The sequence below is a fragment of the Macrobrachium rosenbergii genome, chromosome 3 (genome assembly GCF_040412425.1).
Source record: "Macrobrachium rosenbergii isolate ZJJX-2024 chromosome 3, ASM4041242v1, whole genome shotgun sequence".
In the NCBI taxonomy this organism is placed as follows: Eukaryota; Metazoa; Arthropoda; class Malacostraca; order Decapoda; family Palaemonidae; genus Macrobrachium; species Macrobrachium rosenbergii.
Genome location: NC_089743.1, coordinates 69094015 through 69114970, shown reverse-complemented (window position 1 = coordinate 69114970; position 20956 = coordinate 69094015). Strand labels below are relative to the sequence as shown.

The following is a 20956-nucleotide window of genomic DNA, read 5'->3' as shown; positions in this document are numbered from 1 at the left end:
CATTCATGGAAGATGTCCTCACGTGCTGTCCCGGAACCGGGCGGAAAAACATCAAGTGTTTGATGTTGAAATTTATGTTTTGATGTTGAAATTTATGTTGCTCGCAAATGCCATTGTTATGTTATATTGGGAAATGGCATATCGCTTTTTGTCGTCATCTTTACTACAGGTGAACAGGTGTGCTTTTACACTGGTGTTCGATGGATACGGGGACTGTGTATTGTACGATGCTGAAGTTTTGAAAAACATATAGTGCTGTCAAAAATCAAAGGAGTTGGAAACCCATATTCTCCGCACATCAAGTATGGTAACCGAGGTGATGTTATTTCATTATTATAGAGACCTAGAAACTTGTAATAGTTACTTTAATCTATGATCGACGCGGAAATTAAAAGCTTAAATAGAGAAGAGAAGGAATCACTTAATGTCGTAAGGCATTGCATTGTGTATGAGCGTCATTACAGCAGCCCTGACGCTTCACTCAGCAACGACTGTTTTTGCGTTGCCGCCAAACGGAGCGGGTGATCTGCTCACGCGCGTTTGACCGTCGAAAAAGTCGCTGGCGGACGTTTGCACGCACTCGGGAAGCATTGGCAAATCGCTGCTCTCATTATGTTTGTAACTTACCATGAAATATTGCAAAACGGATCCGAGCTCCTCATCATCTTCATGGGGAATTACCTGCACGTTAAAAAGAGTAAATGGAACTGGAGACTTCGGCCGGAAGACGCGACGACTGCGCCATATTCATTTGGTGTTACTGGGTTACACAGTCGTGATGAGCAGATAGGGCGCTTGTTGAATTTCCGTGAAGTACAAAGTACGGGAAACACGTAAAAGAAATCACGTAAGGAAATTATAAAAATCACGAAAAGAGAGAGAGAGATAGAGAGTGTGTGTGTGTGTGTGTGTGTGTGTGTGTGTGTGTGTGTGTATACATCCAGAAAGAATGTCACGCTGAATAATGGCGCATATTTTTGGTTTTCACTTAGTTCCGCCGTCTCGTTTTTGGATTTCCCTGGGGTCCAATACGGCATGCACGGCATAACTTTGCAAATATAGGTTAGTTGTTGCCTTCGAGATGCCTGAGTGTTTAGAAAATGAGCGATCGAAAGAGGGAAGACCGGCGTTTGCGGTGAGCCTGAAATCGAAGACATGAGGACTCTGCCTTATTCCAGTCTCAGGCAAAGAATCATCCTCACTTTTCACCTGGATTTCTTCAATCTGGGTCACCGTGAGAGAAGTTTCCACGTTTCTCCTGTAATGAATGTTTTCGTTGCATTTCCTTTTTATTATGATCATGAAAATTATTATTATTATTATTATTATTATTATTATTATTATTATTATTATTATTATTATTATTATTATTATTACTGTAGTTGTTGGCGGTGGTCTTGTAGTCGTTGCTTGTAATGTCATCGTGTAATTATAATGTTTACTACTACTACTATTATTATTATTATTATTATTATTATTATTATTATTTAAAAGTAATTTTTGTTACAGACCACTTTTAATCCATTTCTCTATCTCTCTTCAAACACTATACCATCATAATTAAAAACGAAAGTCCTAGACGATGTAATCTTGGTTTAATATCCTCTCTCTCTCTCTCTCTCTCTCTCTCTCTCTCTCTCTCTCTCTCTCTCTCTCTCTCTCTCTCTCTCTCTCTCACACACACAGACATCCCTTTCCAAATTGCAGCTGTATGCGCTTTGACAAGAGTTTTGTTCCGTTCAGCTCCATCAATATAGCGAGCTGCAACGTCCCGAATTTCGAAGCCTATCTTGAGCAAGACTAAGTCTGCAATGGGTTTAGTCTTGCTCAAGCTCCTTGCTTGCTGGCAGCTTTCTGAGCCTCACCGTTGTAACTTGTACAGTACGTCTTATCCACGGTTGCATTGAGCGTGCATGAATATACGCCGACTTCTGCAACGTACAACGAGTGCGAGTCGCTTTTTCGTTAATTCATGACGTCCTTCACACGATTACACGACAGTGACACATCGACATCGGCGGCAGAGGTTGTAATGGAGTCATGGTTTTTAATGACTCCTGTTTTGGGACTGATTTTTGTTCGTGGTTGCAGATGAAGATATTCAAGCTATACGAAGTCTATATTACACTAAACATCGTCCGATTGACTTTCTAGTCTAGCTCATTGTATATATATATATATATATATATATATATATATATATATATATATATATATATATATATATATATATATTTAATATATTTAATTGAAAGTTCTAGATGACTACAGTGGGCCAATACCAGATTTTTGCATATACAGTATGTATATATATATGCAATAATCTGGTGTTGACCCATCGCAGTCATCTAGAACTACCAGGAACATATACATATTCATACATACTCATATATATACTGTATATATATGTGTGTGTGTGTATATATATGCACCTGTCTGGTATTGACCAACCACAGTCGTCTAGAACTGCCAGGTACATAATTAACTGCTTAAGTCAACAGAGCCACAATGAAGGGATTTACAAAAAAATGTTCTAGAGTTCATGTTTCAACGGGACCTCTCGACGGCGAGGCAAGCTTCTACGGTAACCTATGGAACAGATCGCACATGTATATTTGTCTTTGCTGATGTATAAGCGAGTTTTTTTTTTTAACATCCCTATAGCAGTCTTCATGTTGAGACCATAATGTTATCCTTGAAGGTTACCAGATCAAAAGCCAGGCAATCTAACTGAGGTTGAGATGTGCGAATTTCTGTCTTATCTTTCTTAGCCGGTGCCCACCACTTGGTCAGTGGCTCACCGCCGAATCTTCTGTTTATCATTTCGATCTAAATGAAGGCCTTCAAGACCCCCTGATAGTCTGAGCCGCGACTCTTAACCTCCTATACTTCTAGTTCATCATCAGTCCGATTCGCGTCATTATGCTGTCGCTGAAAGGATGACACCTGCTCCATTTCCTGTCATTAAAAGCGTTGCTCAGGGTTGTTCTCTCTCACCTGCTCCTTCATCCTCCGTTAGAAGTAATTAGGGCCAAATGTGCTGGGAGAAGACGTGAATCGTAGAACAGGTAAACCATAAGCCAAGGTGGGAATTCATGAAGGGATTGTTAAGTCAACTCTCCTTTATGGAAGGGATTTGTAAGAACTGAATTCAAATGAAAAAGAGGTTGCAGCAATTAAGATGAACTGTTTATGCCGTATGTGTGGGTTAAGACAAAACTGAAATGGTGAGGAATTTGGGGAAATGTAGAAGTGGTAAAAGAAGGTTAGTATAATTGAAAGAATGGGTCACATTTTGAGATTGTTTAGCCATGTGGAAAAAATGGAGGACGACAGTTATGTACAGAGAAGTATTAGGAGTGATACAGAGGAGGACGCAGAAAGGTTTGGATAGATGGTGTGAAAGAAGCAACAGCAAGGAAAGACCTAAATGTCCAGAAAGTGAGAGAGTGACTGCGTGCAAGGTAGAGAAGTCAGTGGTGCCGTGTGTTTGGGGGTTTTGATGTGCTGATGAAGAACCTTCTCTGTGAAGCGATGAATTGGCTTATGTTGTGTAAGGATTCTGCAAAAGGGATTCAACATTAAGCCGTTTTCTCTAAACCCAGTGGGAGCATCGCAGGCTTTAATTCTTTTTATTGTTATGTCTACAATTTTCTAATTGACCTTGGAAAAATAGAGAACGACAGTGTAAAATTAATACCGAAGAAACAGCCACAATATTCAACTCATATGTATATATATATATATATAAGTATATATATATATATATATATATATATATATATATATATATATATATATATATATATATATATATATATATATATATATATGTACGTATATATACCGTATATATATATATATATATATATATATATATATATATATATATATATATATATATATATATATAATATATATATATATGATTGTAATCAAACCGTGATTTATATATCACTGATAACCACAGTTGAAGAAATAACATACTGGTTGTAGGTCCTGACCTACACCTAGTATGCTATTTCTTCACCTGTTGTTATGATATATATATATATATATATATATATATATATATATATATATATATATATATATATATATATCGGATTTTTGGGTGAGGTTGCCAACAAGTGGTCCTTACCCTCAAAGGCTCATGTGGAGAGAGAGAGAGAGAGAGAGAGAGAGAGAGAGAGAGATTTACGAAAGCCTTTAATAAATTTATGTGATGAAAGTGATAATAATTGAATCCCTCCAGTTCCAATCTTACAACTCTTCTGGTAACTTCGACGCAACCGTGTGGGATGAGTTTCCATTTTGCGAGTTAGAAGGAGTAAATACTTAACCTCAATCGGTGAGATGAGCCGTGTGCACAGAGACATCGTTTCCTTTCACTTCATGAAGATCATGCTGTTGTGATTTATTTGACCAAAAATTTATTTCTTTTTAAAATTAATTAACACACTCCTGCACGTGAAGCTATGAATAATGCAAAAGTCCGCCTCTGAAAAGAATCAGCGAGTGACGGAACTAGAGGCTGTAGAAAACGAGCAACAACTTGGCCTAAACGATGAGGTACGACTGTTCGACCAGCGGCCTTGTCCTACTTACTGTAGCTGCAGCAGTCAGGTGAGAGAGAGAGAGAGAGAGAGAGAGAGAGGGATAAATCAAGCCCCTTTTGGCGAAAGAGTAGGTTGTGGTTCTGCTGAGATTGCGAAGGGGAAATTGTCACTGGGCAGAGGGAGTGAAGGAAAAAGGAAATCCCGATGAAATTGACATGACGTCATCACTGAGGAAATATCTGTATAGAAAAGTGAGCGCACAACTGCCCATCTTTATGGTTTTGCCACGAAGACAACATCGTTTCTCCACGCGCATTAGAAAATGCTTGCCCTCGGTCCAAAGGGAAATTGTATCAAGGCGCCCGCCCCAGATGCCGCTGCCTCAGCGTCGACACCGTCGGATGAAACAACCTCCTCCCGCGGGCGCTCTCTGGAGCCGGTGTGCTCAGACTTTCACCTTTCGAGGAGCCAGTTCACCCCTGCGCTGCTCTTAACCGGAGACGGCGATGGCGGGCAGGTAATGCCCCTGCCCCTGCCCCTGCCCCCTGCTGCTGGTCGGTTTCTTTTCGCTCTGAATTGCACACATACATTCTGCGCAGAGATGTCTAGGAAACTGTCTGAAGGAAGTCAGTCTTTTGCCTAATGGAAAACAACCGTATATGTACAATTTTCAGTTGATGCTGAAAGAATCATTGATTATAAAAATAGTTTAATTTATTTCAGTAAAATCATCAAGTCATTTGACGACACTTATGTAAAATCGTTTATGTACATACATACATACATACATACATACATACATACACGTGCGTTAACATACTTGTACATGCACACACACACACACACACACATATATATTATATATATATATATATATATATATATATATATATATATATATATATATATATATATATATATATATATATATATATATATACTGTATATATATCATACATACATACATACTGAGTTTATGAACATCAGTGTGTAGCCTATGTGCATTTATGAGAGAACGTTTATTCATTGTATTTAGATATGTAAGACCTGACCTGTGTTGACCATCCCAAATAGCACCTGGTTATCAAAAGTCATCATTGGATTTTTCAATATCTCATATAATCACAGTGATCGTCATAATCATCATCATATTGAAGGAGGAAAAGTTCAACGAACGCCATGCGTAGGTAAACCTCTGCAGTCCCCAGTTCTGTTCAAAAAAGCACGGGACGATAAATTTTTTATATCTCGGCTTTTCCTTGTAATTCAGTGGCCATGTTGGTTTTAAATACCCTTTGAAGTCTGCTGAAAACCTCTCTCTCTCTCTCTCTCTCTCTCTCTCTCTCTCTCTCTCTCTCTCTCTCTCTCTCTCTCTCTCTCTCTGTCAACTTTCATGGTAATTGTTCATAGGGAAAGGTAGATAAATAGAAAGATTGTTACCCGCTGTTGTCCAGTCAGATATTTCATACAGAATTTTTGCGAACTTTCACAATGTAAAAATACCCATTACTTGTTGATCAAAGAATCTTTTTCCCTTTCTTTGTCCCTTTGTCTCTGGCTCACTGTTCGTGTATACGTTTTTCACGACGAGAAACCCATTCAGTTCACATTTCCAGCCGCGTCTGTCAGGTTCGAGACAAACGAAATGCGATTCGGAACACATGAATCCAGCGAATTCATCCACGCGTTTGATTTGGCTCATTTCCTTCGTCCACCTCTTCGTGAAGCCGCACTTGATGTGTTCAGAGTAGAAATTATAAATATTATTATATATTACGTTCATATGCTGTATACCTTGCATAAGTCATTGATTTGGGAGTTTTGTGTGTCTGCCACTAGATGGCCAAGGCTATTGGTGGGAGGTCGCCTGGTACCTGGAGTCACCAGCATGAAAGCTTACTTGGCAAGGAAAGCTGCAGTTGGAAAATATTTAGAGAAAACTCAGCAGATGAAAGAGAAGTGTGCTGGTATTTTTTTACTAAGTACATATTTTATATATTTTTTTTCTTTATTTTTATTTATATCTTCATTTCTTTTATTTTTCTTTATTTATTTATTTATTTATTTTAATCAATGTTTTATACTTATTTATTATTATTTATTTAAGTACAAAACCAAGTGGAGTACTTTCATAATCCGCAATCAGACATGGAAGTCAACCGAATATAATGTGAATAAAATCAACATACATTATAGAAACAATATATCACCCAGAACCCAAACGCATTATATATATATATATATATATATATATATATATATATATATATATATATATATATATATAATATACATGCTATATATATATAATATATATATATATATATATATATATATATATATATATATATATATATATATATATATATATAATGCGTTTGGGTTCTGGGTGATATATTGTTTCTATAATGTATGTTGATTTTATTCACATTATATATGGTTGACTTCCATGTCTGATTGCGGATTATGAAAGTACTCCACGGTTTTGTACTTCGATCAGAATGACAGAGAGGCATCCGCAGCGATTAGTGAGAGTAACTATTGAAAGCATTTCCTTCACAACTGTTCTCCGCATCTTAAGAATTGTTTCTATTTTTGTTATACCGTTTACTTTCAAGATTAAATTCTTCCGTGAAGAGACAGATTTCATCTGCTTTTTTTGAACTCAGGTCTCTCTCTCTCTCTCTCTCTCTCTCTCTCTCTCTCTCTCTCTCTCTCTCTCTCTCTCTCTCTCTCTCTCTCTCTCTCTCTCTGCTAGCGTGCATGTATATTTTAAAAGTTTTTAATACTGAGTCATATATATACATGCATATATGTAGGAATATATATATATATATATATATATATATATATATATATATATATATATATATATATATATGTATGTATATATATATACGTATATATAGTATATAGATAGATAGATAGAGAGATAGATAGTATTAAGGTAGGACTTACAAATGTGTCCCGTAGAGCAGTTCCCTGAGTACTATGACTTGGATCGTCAACGGATGGTCATTTTTTCTTTTTTGTCACTTTTAAGTAATTTGTATTTTACCAGAGATCTTTCACGTTCACAATTGATCCCTGATCCCAGTTCCTTACCGAGAGCAACTAGAGTCGCTGAACAGCAGCACCAATATGCAGCTTGTTTCATATGAATAAGGTTCATCTTCTGAATGATAAAAAAAATCAACAAGCAGCACTGAAAAAAGGTTTGGAGATGAAACTAGAAGTGTAAATACCGTGGAGTCGCACAATAGCAGCCAGGAACTTTGCATAAAATAATGAGAAGCCAAATAAGAGAACTTATCGAAACGAAGAAAAAAAGATGTTAGGAAAAATTATTATTATTATTATTATTATTATTATTATTATTATTATTATTATTATTATTATTATTATTATTATTATTGGTGTTGTTGTTGTTGGAAAAACAGAATGCATCAAGCCAAGGAAATCCAATAGAGAAAACTGGCCAGTACGGAAAACAAAACTAAGAAGCAAAGGATAAAATATAACAGAGAAATAACAAGGAATAAATCACCAAACTAATAAGCGATATTTATGTGAGACTGCTACAAAAATGTACCAAATTTGAACTTCTGAAGCTCTAACTATATGCATGTATCATGCAGGAATAAACCTGTAGAAAGCCGTCAGTGCACTTCAATTGGTGCACTGTAGTTATTACTTAAGGGTCTTTGCAGCGTTCCCTCGGCCCCTAGCTGCAACCTCTTTCGTTCCTTTCACCGTACCTCCGTTCGTATTCGCTTTCTTCCATCTGACTTTCCACCTTTAACAATTGTTTCATGATGAAGCTGCGAGGTTTTCCTCCTGTTACACCTTTCAAACCTCCTTTCTGTTAATATCCCTTTCAGCGCTGAATGACCTCTTGGGTCCCAGCGGTTGGCCTTTGGCCTAAATCCTATATTCTGTTCTATTCTACTCATCCGGTGTTAAAACGTTAGAACGCCCCTTTTTATGATGAATTCATCTCTGCATTCGGTTCTTGCAGGTGGACGCACAAAGTCTTCATTGTTTTAGCAATACATTTACATTTACAGATTTCTGGATCTGTCTGCGCACTGACTGATGTCTGAACTGAAATCTATGTGTTTTCCAGTAAACAGATTCAGTGCAGGGCTACAACTGTGTCAACGCGTCGAGGTCGTTTAAAGGAAGCACATAAATTTATTATTAGTACTAAACTTCTCCTTTTCTTTGGAGAGGTTTATTGTTCGTCTGCATTCTTCTTTGGAGAGGTTTATTGTTCGTCTGCATTCTTATAATCATCATCATCATTACCGTTAGTGTTAGGCACAAACCTCCTCTTGTCGGCTGTTTAGATCCCCCAAAAAAGGGGTTTGACTTTATCGTCAATTTACGCCGAGTATGCTTGTTTACTATGCATCATTTTTGTTTTTATTATCATTCATAAAACTTCATGAAAATCTGCGGAAAATTACACGTATTGCCTCGACCTATTTGACCTAAGTTGATTGTGACACAAGGTCATAAAAATAATAGGAATCGACTCTAAGCACAAAAACTTGAATTCGACAGCATATGTACGACAGAGTCGATATCAGGTTATATCTCTCCTGCTATCCAGTGGTCACCGTCACTGAAAATGCATATCTTCCCGACCATTTCGGGCTTAGCACTCGCTAGGCCCGAGTTCGAGTCTCCGGCCGGCTAATGAAGAATTAGAGGAATTTATTTCTGGTGACAGAAATTCATTTCTCGCTATAATGTGGTTCGGATTCCACAATAAGCTGTAGGTCCCGTTGCTAAGTAACCAATTGGTTCTTAGCCACGTAAAATAAGTCTAATCCTTCGGGCCAGCCCTAGGAGAGCTGTTAATCAGCTCAGTGGTCTGGTAAAACTAAGGTGTACTTATGCTACTCCGAAGTTCAGTAATTTTATATTAAACTGCATTTGGAGCTTAATGCTTTTGAATCTGTATATATATATATATATATATATATATATATATATATATATATATATATATATATATATATATATATATACTGAGAGAGAGAGAGAGAGAGAGAGAGAGAGAGAGAGAGAGAGAGAGAGAGAGAGAGGTGGGGGGTGGGGGGAGTTTGATTTAGTGAACTGGCACGTTTAACGAGGATTGCTCCTTATCTTTTTGAGCAAATTTTCATGAGGGAACGATTCGAACTTTCCAATCTTCTACTCACTGTGACACGATATGTGTCGCATCAGGCTTTTACCCGTCACGACGCGGAACGGTTTAATAGGGTATATCTTTATGAGGCTGAACTTATGAATGGTTATATTAGGTTCTTTCAATAATGTGCGGGTTTGTGGTCAGTAAGCCTATAGGCGCTTGGAAGTGCCATGTTAGGTTGCCAGCTCCATTCCTCTTTCCTGACTGCCGGTTGGGTCAACTGGTGGCTACAGGTTGGGCTAACCACGGACGTTCTTTTTAAAAGCAAAAATTCCCAGTTTCGATTCCTGCGTGAGCCAGAATTCTTATTGATATCCAATGAAACCGCTTATGTTTCTCCCGATAATCATCGAATTATGCGCCTAGTATTTAGAAGAATGTGTTGGGCTGTAACTGGGATGAAGAAAGGCATGGGGGTAGCAGCCTCATCCCAAACAACTTCCTAAAAGCTTTTGAAGCATCTCCTCATGAGTTATAGGGCGTATGTTGAATAAATAAATAAATAAATACATGAGTGAATACACATATGCATTACATATATATATATAAGGCATATATATATATATATATATATATATATATATATATATATATATATATATATATATATATATATCCTTGGCTTTCTGACCATCACACCGAAATTCATTAAGATCACATTAATACTTCGATCTTATACAATCCTATTTTTTTAATGCATGTACAGTATATGTGTATGCGCGCGTGCGCACGTGAGTGTGTGTGTGTGTGTGAATGTGAATTTTTTATCTGTTATGTAGTGATAACTTCCACATTACCTAGCTGTAGTATTGTTATATATATATATATATATCTATATATACAATCATGAAGCAACAAATGTCGCTTAATATCAAATTCACGCTACCTCGGGAATATCTCCGACGGAGAATTATCACTGAAGGGGAATTTATAAGTGATAAATGGATTGGTACTGTCGGGACGCGATCTCTCGACACAGCACGTACCCAGCAACTCCAGTCGACTGGTATAGAGAATTATCACCGAAGGGGAATTTATAAGTGATAAATGGATTGGTATTGTCGGGATGCGATCCCTCGACACAGCATTCCAGTAACTCCAGTCGACTGTAACGTCGACTGGAGTTGCTGGGTACGTGCTGTGTCGAGGATCGCGTCCCGACAGTACCAATCCATTTATCACTTATAAATTCCCCTTCGTTGATAATTCTCCGTCGGAGATATTCCTGAGGTAGCGTGAATTTGATATTAAGCGACATTTGTTGCTTCATGATTGTATATAAATCACAGTGTGATAAAAAAGTCATATCTATATTTCCATCTATATATATATACAGTATATATATATCTATATACATATACAGTATATATATATATAAAGAGAGAGAGAGAGATAGAGAGAGAAAAAGAGAGAGAGATACTTTCCATGGAATCTCCAGTAGCCAATGCCTGCGGTTGTAAGCCCTGAGGGTTGGGTGTTGTGGTGCTACTGTCTCCTAATGAAGGCATTATTATGCGTGAAAGCAGAGAGAGGCTTGTTTGTGCTGTCATTCAATTTCGTTTACGTCAGTGTTTATTCTTTCGTTGCTTGCCTTTTTCTTTGACTTCATTTACAGCATCATCATTGTGTAATGTTATGTTGCTATTTTCTACTGATTGCATTACGTTATTGTTTTGGTTTTTTAAATGTTTTCGTTTTCCTTTTACTGGTGTTCTTTTTTATTGTTACTGATTATTGTATTTCTTTGTTTACTATTTCAGTTGAAGGTAAAAGAGTCAGTTGTACTTAGGCCGTCTCTAGTATTCATTTGAGAAGTTAATACCAAATGGGTTGTTCCATTCCCTGTTCTTAAAAGAGGACCTCGTGACTTTAGAATTCTAATGAATGATCCAGCGTCTCTCCCAAGGTACAGAGTTAGAAGGGACATGGAATGGCTGAAACGGCTTACTGGTGGATTAATTCAAACGCCACATTCGATAAAATATCTTACTGAGGCGTGGCTCTCTATAGAGTTTGAAATTGAGTAATATATAATTTCTCAATTACCATGTGTCCATTATTCGGCACCGTTATGCCTTTGACTAAATCGGGGAATTATTTATGTTAATCTCTATTTATCCTTTGATTAGCATAGAGATCTGACTGTCTGGCTGCCTGTCTCAGTACGTTCAGGAGAAAGCCCCGTCACCTAATTAAGGGAAAGAAAACATCGCACTGTAACGTAAGAGGGTCATTAGCAGCGCCACGTCTCCGTGTAAATAACAGCAACCACCTATGTCATTACCACGGCGGTCTGCCTTCCCGTGATTCATTTTCGTCGCAATAGATGGCGCAAATAACATTTACGTCATGCTCCGCCATGTTGAGGCCCCTTACATCATGCTAATACTAAGGTCTGGGAGATTGGAAATAACGATGAAAGAGGCGTTAGGTGTTCTGGATTTTGTTTCGTGATACTAGATTTCTTTCAATTTACTTTGGCTCGCTTCACTACAGTAGAAGTGCAAATGAGAAAGACTTTTGAACTGGATTGAGTATGCACTGCTGCGAGATGGAACTCAACGAGAGTTTGTGACCTAGTTGCACTCAAGAATTCGGCTTGGCAGATGGGAGGTTCCTGTTTTATATGGAGTTTAAAGCCGCTGGGAAGATGTGGGAATGTACAAAATTTCCTGTGAAAGAGCACGTAGGGACGCACTCTTCAAATATTTATGTTGAATCTTGTTTTCTCTTTTGGAATTCTCATCCTTTTCCCCTTCCTTTTTAGTTTTCTGATAAAGAAAACTACTGAGATGGCTATTTGTCTGTCTGTCTGTCTGTCTGCATTTTGCTTTCCGCCCTCAGATCTTAAACACTACTGAGACTAGAGGGTTCAAATTAGTATGTTGATCATCCACCCTCCAATCATCAAACACACCAAATTGCAGCCCTTTAGCCTCAGTAGTTTTTATTTTATTTAAGGTTAAGGTTAGCCATGATCGTGCGTTTGGCAACTCTATAGGTGCCAACAAGACATGCCACCACCGGGCCGTGGCTGAAAGTTTCATGGGCCGTGGCTGAGAGTTTCATGGGCCGTGGCTAAGAATTTCATAAAGCATTACACGCTGCACAGAAAACACGATTGCGCCGAAGAAACTTCGGCGTATTATTTACCTGTTTCTTGTTGACATTCCTTTCCTTCCTTTTGAAGGACTGATTCTAATCTGTTCCACCTAAACTAAACTAACCTTCTCATTGCATTTAGTTACGCGATGATCATTCATTTTAGTGCTTACCCGTTTGACCAGAATCCAAGTTATGTCAGAATTTTATTGATGAAAATGAAATGTTAAATGTTCCTAGTTTTTGTCGGACACAGCAATATCTCTGACAATCTTTTGGCTTTGGATTTAGACCAAAGATATGAGAGAAACGAAAACAGTAAGAAATAAATTGCCATCACTTAATTGTTACTGCTATCTGGAAAGGAATGTAAATACGGTAAAAGTCGCTCGCTCCCCAACTGTAATGTAAACGTGATAGAATGTTGGTTCCGTCTGCAAATAATATCATTTACCCTTAGGAAAAACCAACGCGGAAATGTTGCATCTTCCCAAACAGCATTAAAAATCTTCCACCAAAAAGTAATACTGGAGAGAGAGAGAGAGAGAGAGAGAGAGAGAGAGAGAGAGAGAGAGAGAGAGAGAGAGAGTTCACGCGTAATAAAATTTCTTCATCCAGCCAGTATGAATGCTGAATTGTTTTCTTGAATAAATCAAATGTGGGTGGCATAATAGCAACATAAGTAGAAATATGGGTGTGAACCTGCGGATAAATGAAAGGGAAGAAGGTAAAACAGGAAGGGGCAGTAGTGTGAGATCGATAAATGAAAGTGAAAAAAATATTACAAAGTCATCTTGTTTACTCCTAATTTTATACGGAACTGATTTTTGTGCAAGCGCAAGGCTTTTGTATGTTTATCCACAGCTGCTGCCCTAGCGTGAGACAATAAACTATCTTACGAATAATAATAAAGGTAATGAGAAAATAATAACAACAATAATCCCAACAAGGCAAACCGAGAGAGTGAGAGAGAGAGAGAGAGAGAGCTTTCTGTGATTGGGCGATGATGAGCTTCGACGTTCCTATCTCGCTTTCTCACTTTCTCACTTTCTCTGCAATTTCTGGCAGGTCTCGTCTGTTTCCCTTTTCTTTGCGTGCTCATGTCATAGCCAAAATTGGCATTAATTTCTAGGCGGTCAACCCTTGACCTCGCTGGAAAACAGGCGTGACCTTCTACTCCATTTTGGTTTGACCTCTAAGGTTTCCGAACTTGCCGCGGTGAGACGACGATTCGATCACACAGCAGGTGAAGGGTCGCTTTCGACGGCGTTGAGGAGCATTTCGCTTTTCAGCGAAATGACGCGTAGAAAAAGATAGACAGAGAGACAGAAATTTAATTTTCTGTATTTTTCTGGCTGCTGTGAATGCTGCTCATGAAAACACTGAAAAGCTTGAAGTGGTGTATTTGCCGCAACTTACTGTACTCAAACTAATTGCTCGTAATAAGCTAAAAGTAATTACTTGAAGAAAATTGGAAATAAAACATGAATGCTATAATCAGGAATCCGTCCCATCCGTAATGCTTGATCTTCATCTTTTGATTTTTGGATATCACCACATTCAGTATTAAGGCAGCCATGGCTTATCGTAGAAAGAACTAGATGTGTGATCATCTCTTTATGCATTTGATATCACAGACATTCTCATTTAGCGGTGATAACAGCAAAATAAAAAAAAAAGTAGCCATTGCCACCGGGTACCTATACAATCTCTCATCAGTGTTTTATTGCACCATTACCTGACGCTTGGTTCCCCGTTCTAACACCACAAGAATGCGGTAGCGAGCCAAATGCCGCACGCGTAGAATAACTGCATTCAGTTGGACGGAGGCAATTTTCTTATTCCTTATTTTGCGAAACACACGGGACACGTTCAACGTCTTGACTTATGACTTTTTGTTTTCTTTCACACAATCTGTAGCGGCCCACAGTTTCTATTTACGATACAGTGAAGTTATACTGTAGATGACTTGTACTGTCCTGTAATCACATGACAGCATTTTCATTGAACTACATCTCGCGAAAAAAAATACACACACACACACATATATATATATATATATATATATATATATATATATATATATATATATATGTGTGTGTGTGTGTGTGTGTGTGTGTGTGTGTGTGTAACCAATGTAGGTTCTTTCATAAATTGAAAGAGAACAGAAGCGATATTAATTTTAGAGAAAGCATACTGAAATTTCACTCTCACTACGGTGTTCAGCATTCTCTCTCTCTCTCTCTCTCTCTCTCTCTCTCTCTCTCTCTCTCTCTCTCTCTCTCTCTCTCATGGATGTGAAGTTTTCCATGGAAATTTATAATTATGATAGCAACAAGTCCATTGTTTTGTTTTATAACAAAATGTTCAAAGTAGACAGCGTGTCTTTCTCATCAATGCAGCCTGTAATTGGCTTTGTGTGCGTTTAACGAGCTTGTCTTCAACTATTTTCTCATTCCCTCTAAAAAGTGAAGAAATTAACAGCAAAATACGTTCCATGAATATGTTGTATGTTGTAAAATGGTAGTTACGTTGGGCGGTGTACTTTCTTTTAGAGAAAAGACCTCGATGTTTGTTTCCTGGGTTTATTCTTACAGGGGAGGGGGGAGAGGGTGGTTATATTACCGTAATTGCTTCAAGCATAAGCGCACCATTTCAACTTTCTACATCCTTTTCAGAAGATTTCCTTTCTTATCATTTCGTCATTATGACTTCGCGTTCAATTTTTACCCGTTGTGTGTTCTTCATTTATCCCCCAAACCCGGTTTAATGCTTTCATTCACATCTGTCATAATCACTTGTTTTAATTACTGGGGCCGAAGCGGATAAAACAGCGACTCGAATCGTGTTTTTCTTGGGAGAGGGAATTTTGAGAGGCGCTTTCTAATACGTGATTCTTCTCTTTTTGCCGAAGAGCTGTAAGGCGGAAACAATCAATGCACCTCACTGTAATTTAAATCTTACGTGGGTTTGCATCTAAGGTCGAAATTCCATGATCAGAGGATTCAATTTACACCTCTGGAGATCACGTAGTTCGTTCTTCGCTCTATGAAAGACTTTTGAGCGGTTTTCATCCATAAGACCTCAAGAATAAGATTTAGTTTTGCTTTCGCTGAGCGGCATGTGGCAGCTACCTGAATCGTGAGCTCTATTTTCCTTTAGCACAGAGGCGATATTATTGTATCTTTTCATAAATATCACAGTTGTTTGACGCCCTCTCTGGTAGTTATATACGCTAGGATAGAATTGTAGCTTTCTTTATTTCCTCGCTTTACGCTGAAGCTTTCGACACACTTGCATACTTGCATGCGTACACACACACACATACACACACACATTGGTAATGATGTTAGTAACAAGATTGACTTAAGATGACACTTACTTGAAATTATTGAATATACTCTGGTAGGCTCGTACACATTCCTACGCATTCGTACACACATGCGAGCGCATATTGCAATTTCACTCTTATCAAAATAGCAATGGAAAACGAAGAGAGTGATTTTGCAACACTACGCAACCTATCAGACAGGCATACGACACTGCCATCATGTCTCCATTGTGTTAAGACACTAAGAGCGAGAAATGTGGTTATGAGAGTACTGTTGAAGGACCTTCCAAATCCTTGTCACCGTCAACTTATCTCCCTTCCATGGACAGTGGAAGAACCACCATTTACGAATATTTCATGTCGGTTTTTTCTTGGTATGACAGGACAGTAACAACTCTTAAAAAGAAAGACTTGGCCGGTGGTCACCTGGCATTAGTGAAAAAGCACCTGTATATCTGGGGCACAAAGGAGAACAGAAGACAATTCGGAGTTAGAAGTCGAGGATGAATGGGAGTTATTTGGTTTAATTTTGATTTATTTGTACCGTAATGAGATTAACAGTTATTAACTTCATCAACAACTTCATTAACTATTACACGGTTTAATTGGATCGGCTCTTCTTAGAATAACAAGGTGGTAAGAACGGGAGATGACTCAGCCAATAACTTATTATCCAGCCTCCTTGCAGCAGTCTAGTAAAGGGTCAGTGATCTTTCTCTTCCAAGACTAAGTTGTTTCTGTAGTGACGGGGCTTAGAATACAGCTTTTTAGCTTCTCTGTTGCATTATTTGTATGTTATATATCTTGATGGCTTATTTCTTGAACCTCATTTTTTCCACGATACCCGTGCGGTATTTTTTACATGTTATTTGTACTTTAACTGTGGTAGGATTGATTATGAAAACCTTCAACTGCAGATTAGCAAAAGATGACGTCTACCATCGTCAGAAAATTGTTATACAAAGTATTGTTGTTCATTGAACAGTGAGAAAATTCTACTGAATAGTTGCTATGTGCACTGAACATTGTCTTTCATTTCGTGTATGCCTACCTTGTAACTCGTTTATGTTCATACCATAAATTGCGTAATGTCCACTTTGATTCGGGTGAAAAATGATAATAGGAGACTGGGTTTTATGAGGTTCAGTAGATGTAAATGGTGTATCCCTAATTTCTGGTATAAGATTCATGGTCATATCACAATCAGTAAAGATGTTTCTTCCAAAAATGCCGGTCCCCTCAAACTTGAACGTAATTTTGAAATGATTATTGTTATCCCCAGGCAAACAGCGCAATAGTCTCGTGAATAATAAGACACTCAGTTATGTGTTAGAATAACTCAGTTTGCCATTTCATAATTGAAAATAGTCACTTGAAACCCAGATTTGCCAAATACTTAAAAGAATTACTTTTAACGACCAGCTATTATCTAAGAGTCTTCTACAACCATTTTTTCTTTCTTTTTCAGCGATTTTCGTGTTAGGCTTTGCATCATGGAGTAAATGTCACGCCAGCACTCTGAGCATCAACCAGTCGGGAGCCACAAGCGGAGATGACGTCACGGAAAGAGAGTCGGTCAACCTCAGCCATCGGAGTACTCCGCCAAATGAACAGCCGTTTTCGGTGACACAGAATGGCGAGGAAACGCGTCCGCAGATGAGTCCAGATGTCAATTCTACAGAGAAATATCAAGACTTGTATAAAGGGCAGGAGGCCATCACGAACGATGATGTCGAGGTCACTACTTGGAGTACGGGAGAAGAGAACACCGACCAGTTCTTTGGCATCACCGTAAAAGAAGGTGTCATCAAATTTGTTAGACCTTTTACCACAAAATCTAGTTACGCAACTAATGACGCCACTGAAACAACCACCTATAGTGCCTATGACACCCAGTCCACAGAAAGAACCGAAGGTACAGAAACGGTTGCCTCCTCTTTGGGTACGACGGAATCCTGGACAGACATCTATGAATCAACCGTTTTGAACTCAGACTCCACAGAGTCTCAGGAGGAGAGAACGGACACCACAGAAGAAAACACCCAAGAGACCCTCACAACACAAGATGAAGGACATGCATGGGAATATTCCACCATTCCATATCATGATGAAACGTCTACACAAATTTTCGTTCCCGGTGATGACACAGCCAGAGAAAGCTCTTACCATTCAGATGATACTTCATTCGAACAAAGCACGTTATATTATGATCAACCAGTGACTGCAACTACCTTTGGATACCAACAAGCTGTAGAACAACTTTCTGACAGTGAAATCTCCCAAGATGATGTCACAGACACCGTAGAAACTACCAGTCAGTCGGAACAGACGTCACTGATGCAAAATTCTGGGGAGGTCTACGACGAGATTGAAGATAAGACAGAAATCGAAAACACGGATGCCATCAGTGAGACAGAAAGCTCTTTTATCGAGGCAGGTGAACGCAAAAGCTATTGGAGCCGATTATCAGAGACCAACCAGATAGAAGACGACTCAGACAGATTTTTGAAAAGGAAGCGGAAAGGGCGAGTCTGGAAGGACCGAATCATAGACGACATGGGATTCGTCGTGTCTCACCCGGAGAGCGAAAGACTCGACGAGGAAGATGATCTCAAGATCTACGAAGCTGTGGTCACCAGCATGGCCCAGTGGGAGCTCAACAAGTTGCAGAAGAAGATGAAGAAGTAAGTCCGGACACCCGGTAGCTTAGTCAGCTTGGTTGTTTGTGTTTAACTGTTTGGCAAAATCTGCATCACAAAAACTGCCCTTGCAATATATTGCTGTATTTTTGTCTATTTCTTTTATTGCTAAAGAGTGATTTACGAAAAAAAGGGCGGAAAGTATCTGATGTTCGGTGCACTTTTGGTATTCATTTAGTATGTTGTCCCCAGAGGCCCGAGCTAAATCATTTCACCATTGCATTATTTTACCTTGATATTACTCTTTTTCTCTCCTTCGCTGATGTCATCTAGTAACAAGTATCATCCATCCTCCTGTGTAGGTGTTTCATTAATTCAGATAATTATTAGTGATTTAGGAAAGGAAGGGTGCATACTTATGCTTATGACTATTCAATACATTAAAATAAAAAAAGGCAGGAACTGAGCAAAGGAAGTATATGGAGTTCTAGAGTCATTTTTCAGGTATTAAGTACATGAATTATTGGGTTAAAATTCTAATAAATTGAAACCCTCAGTTTATCTAAAGCAATTCCAACAAGAGAGAGAGAGATAGGAGGGGGTGTGAGAAGGGTAGGTGGTAGGTAGTTCCAACGAGAGAGAGAGAGAGAGAGAGAGAGAGAGAGAGAGAGAGAGAGAGAGAGAGAGAGAGAGAGAGAGAGAGAGAGAGAGAGAGAGATGGGTGAAAGGCAAGCGGAACAGCGGCTCGTCTTTTCAACACTCAAAACGTTTTGCCTTTCAGCTTGATGACAAAAAGATACTGATTCACAACTCCAATAGATGTGACGTGTGGTGTATACCTCTATTATAGTTTCATTGATACGTGACAGAGTAAGAATGATGACTGAGAGACAATGCGTAAGCTAATGGCCTATTTCCTCCTAAAAGACCATTGTATACTCGTATGTTTCTTTCTGTTTGACATGAACTTTCATAAATATGGTCTGCTCAAGGAAATCCTAATAAAACTTATTCTATTCGTGGGCAAAATGGGGAACAATGTTACCTTTCGGAAAAGAGCGAGATTAAAAGATGAATGCGGACTTAGGGAGCAATTGAAATTATGTGCTAAGATAGTTATTGGGCTGAAGGATGTTTATGAATGAGATTCATGTTCTTTTCATCATATATTCTTTTCCTTTTGATGGAAATATTTCAACAATGGATCTTTATTGGAGGCTATATATATATAACGTCCCAGTCGTAGAAAATGCATCGTTTGTTAAAATGAAACTGATTTCTAAAGATTTTGGGCCGTATGTGTGAAATAAAAGTGAAAATAAAATAATCAGACACCTTTGAAAACATTACCCGTTCCCAAGTATTAATTTCAGAAAAGGATAAAGATTTACTGACAACAATGGTATTAAAAACAAAGTCAAACGAACATTACGAAGTCTAAAATTGCAGCTCGAATTAAAATAACTGACCATAAAGTTTTTGTGCGAAGCATAACTCAGAAATTCAGCTGACGCTACAAGCTGTAGGTAAGAAAAAAAAAAAATTCTGAGGAGTAAGGCACATGAGATGAAAATGAAGCCTCTAAGTCTCTTCCCGCTTCTCACGAGGAGTCGAAGAAGGAACTGAAAATGGTGTGTAATTCTGTAATGGGCCATTTAAGAACAGCGTCTTTGATAGAACTGTAAGACAGAAAGTAAGCCAATGGATTTGCTAATGAGGGCGCAATCCAGATCTCAGCTAGAAATGTGAGAGCTCTGGGAAAAGATGTGCCTGATGGACATGAGCTTAATTAACGCGGAGCTGACCTCTCTAATACGTAAAAGATACATTGCAGTGACGACGGAATATGATATTTCTATTGATAATGGCTTCAATGACGTCTGTTACCATGAATTACTACAGTGATCGGTGAATGTCCTAGTAGCTGATAACTGTCTAAAACACTGAGTAACCTATTTCGAAGGGGATCTTTAAAGAGAAGAATATAAATAAAGTTGTGTAGGAGAAATGAAAAGAGCGGTAGGTGATATATAGTCTTGCTTCCACATATATAATTTACCCTCCCACAAAAAAAAGTCCAATAATTCTTCAAAACAGTTTAAAAACGGAGTTGTAAAATAACATC

At 38.3% G+C, this 20956-nt stretch overlaps 1 protein-coding gene across 2 annotated transcripts in view; it reads left to right on the top strand.

Moving 5' to 3' along the window:
- LOC136825167 (uncharacterized) overlaps positions 1-20956 on the top strand; it is a 138335-nt gene that overhangs the window by 97776 nt on the left and 19603 nt on the right. For both annotated transcript variants that reach the window (XM_067081203.1, XM_067081196.1), the window contains exon 2: positions 17661-18876. In XM_067081203.1, the coding sequence (XP_066937304.1) occupies positions 17849-18876 (1028 nt within the window). In that variant the 5' untranslated portion in view covers positions 17661-17848. The remainder of the gene's footprint in view (positions 1-17660; positions 18877-20956) is intronic.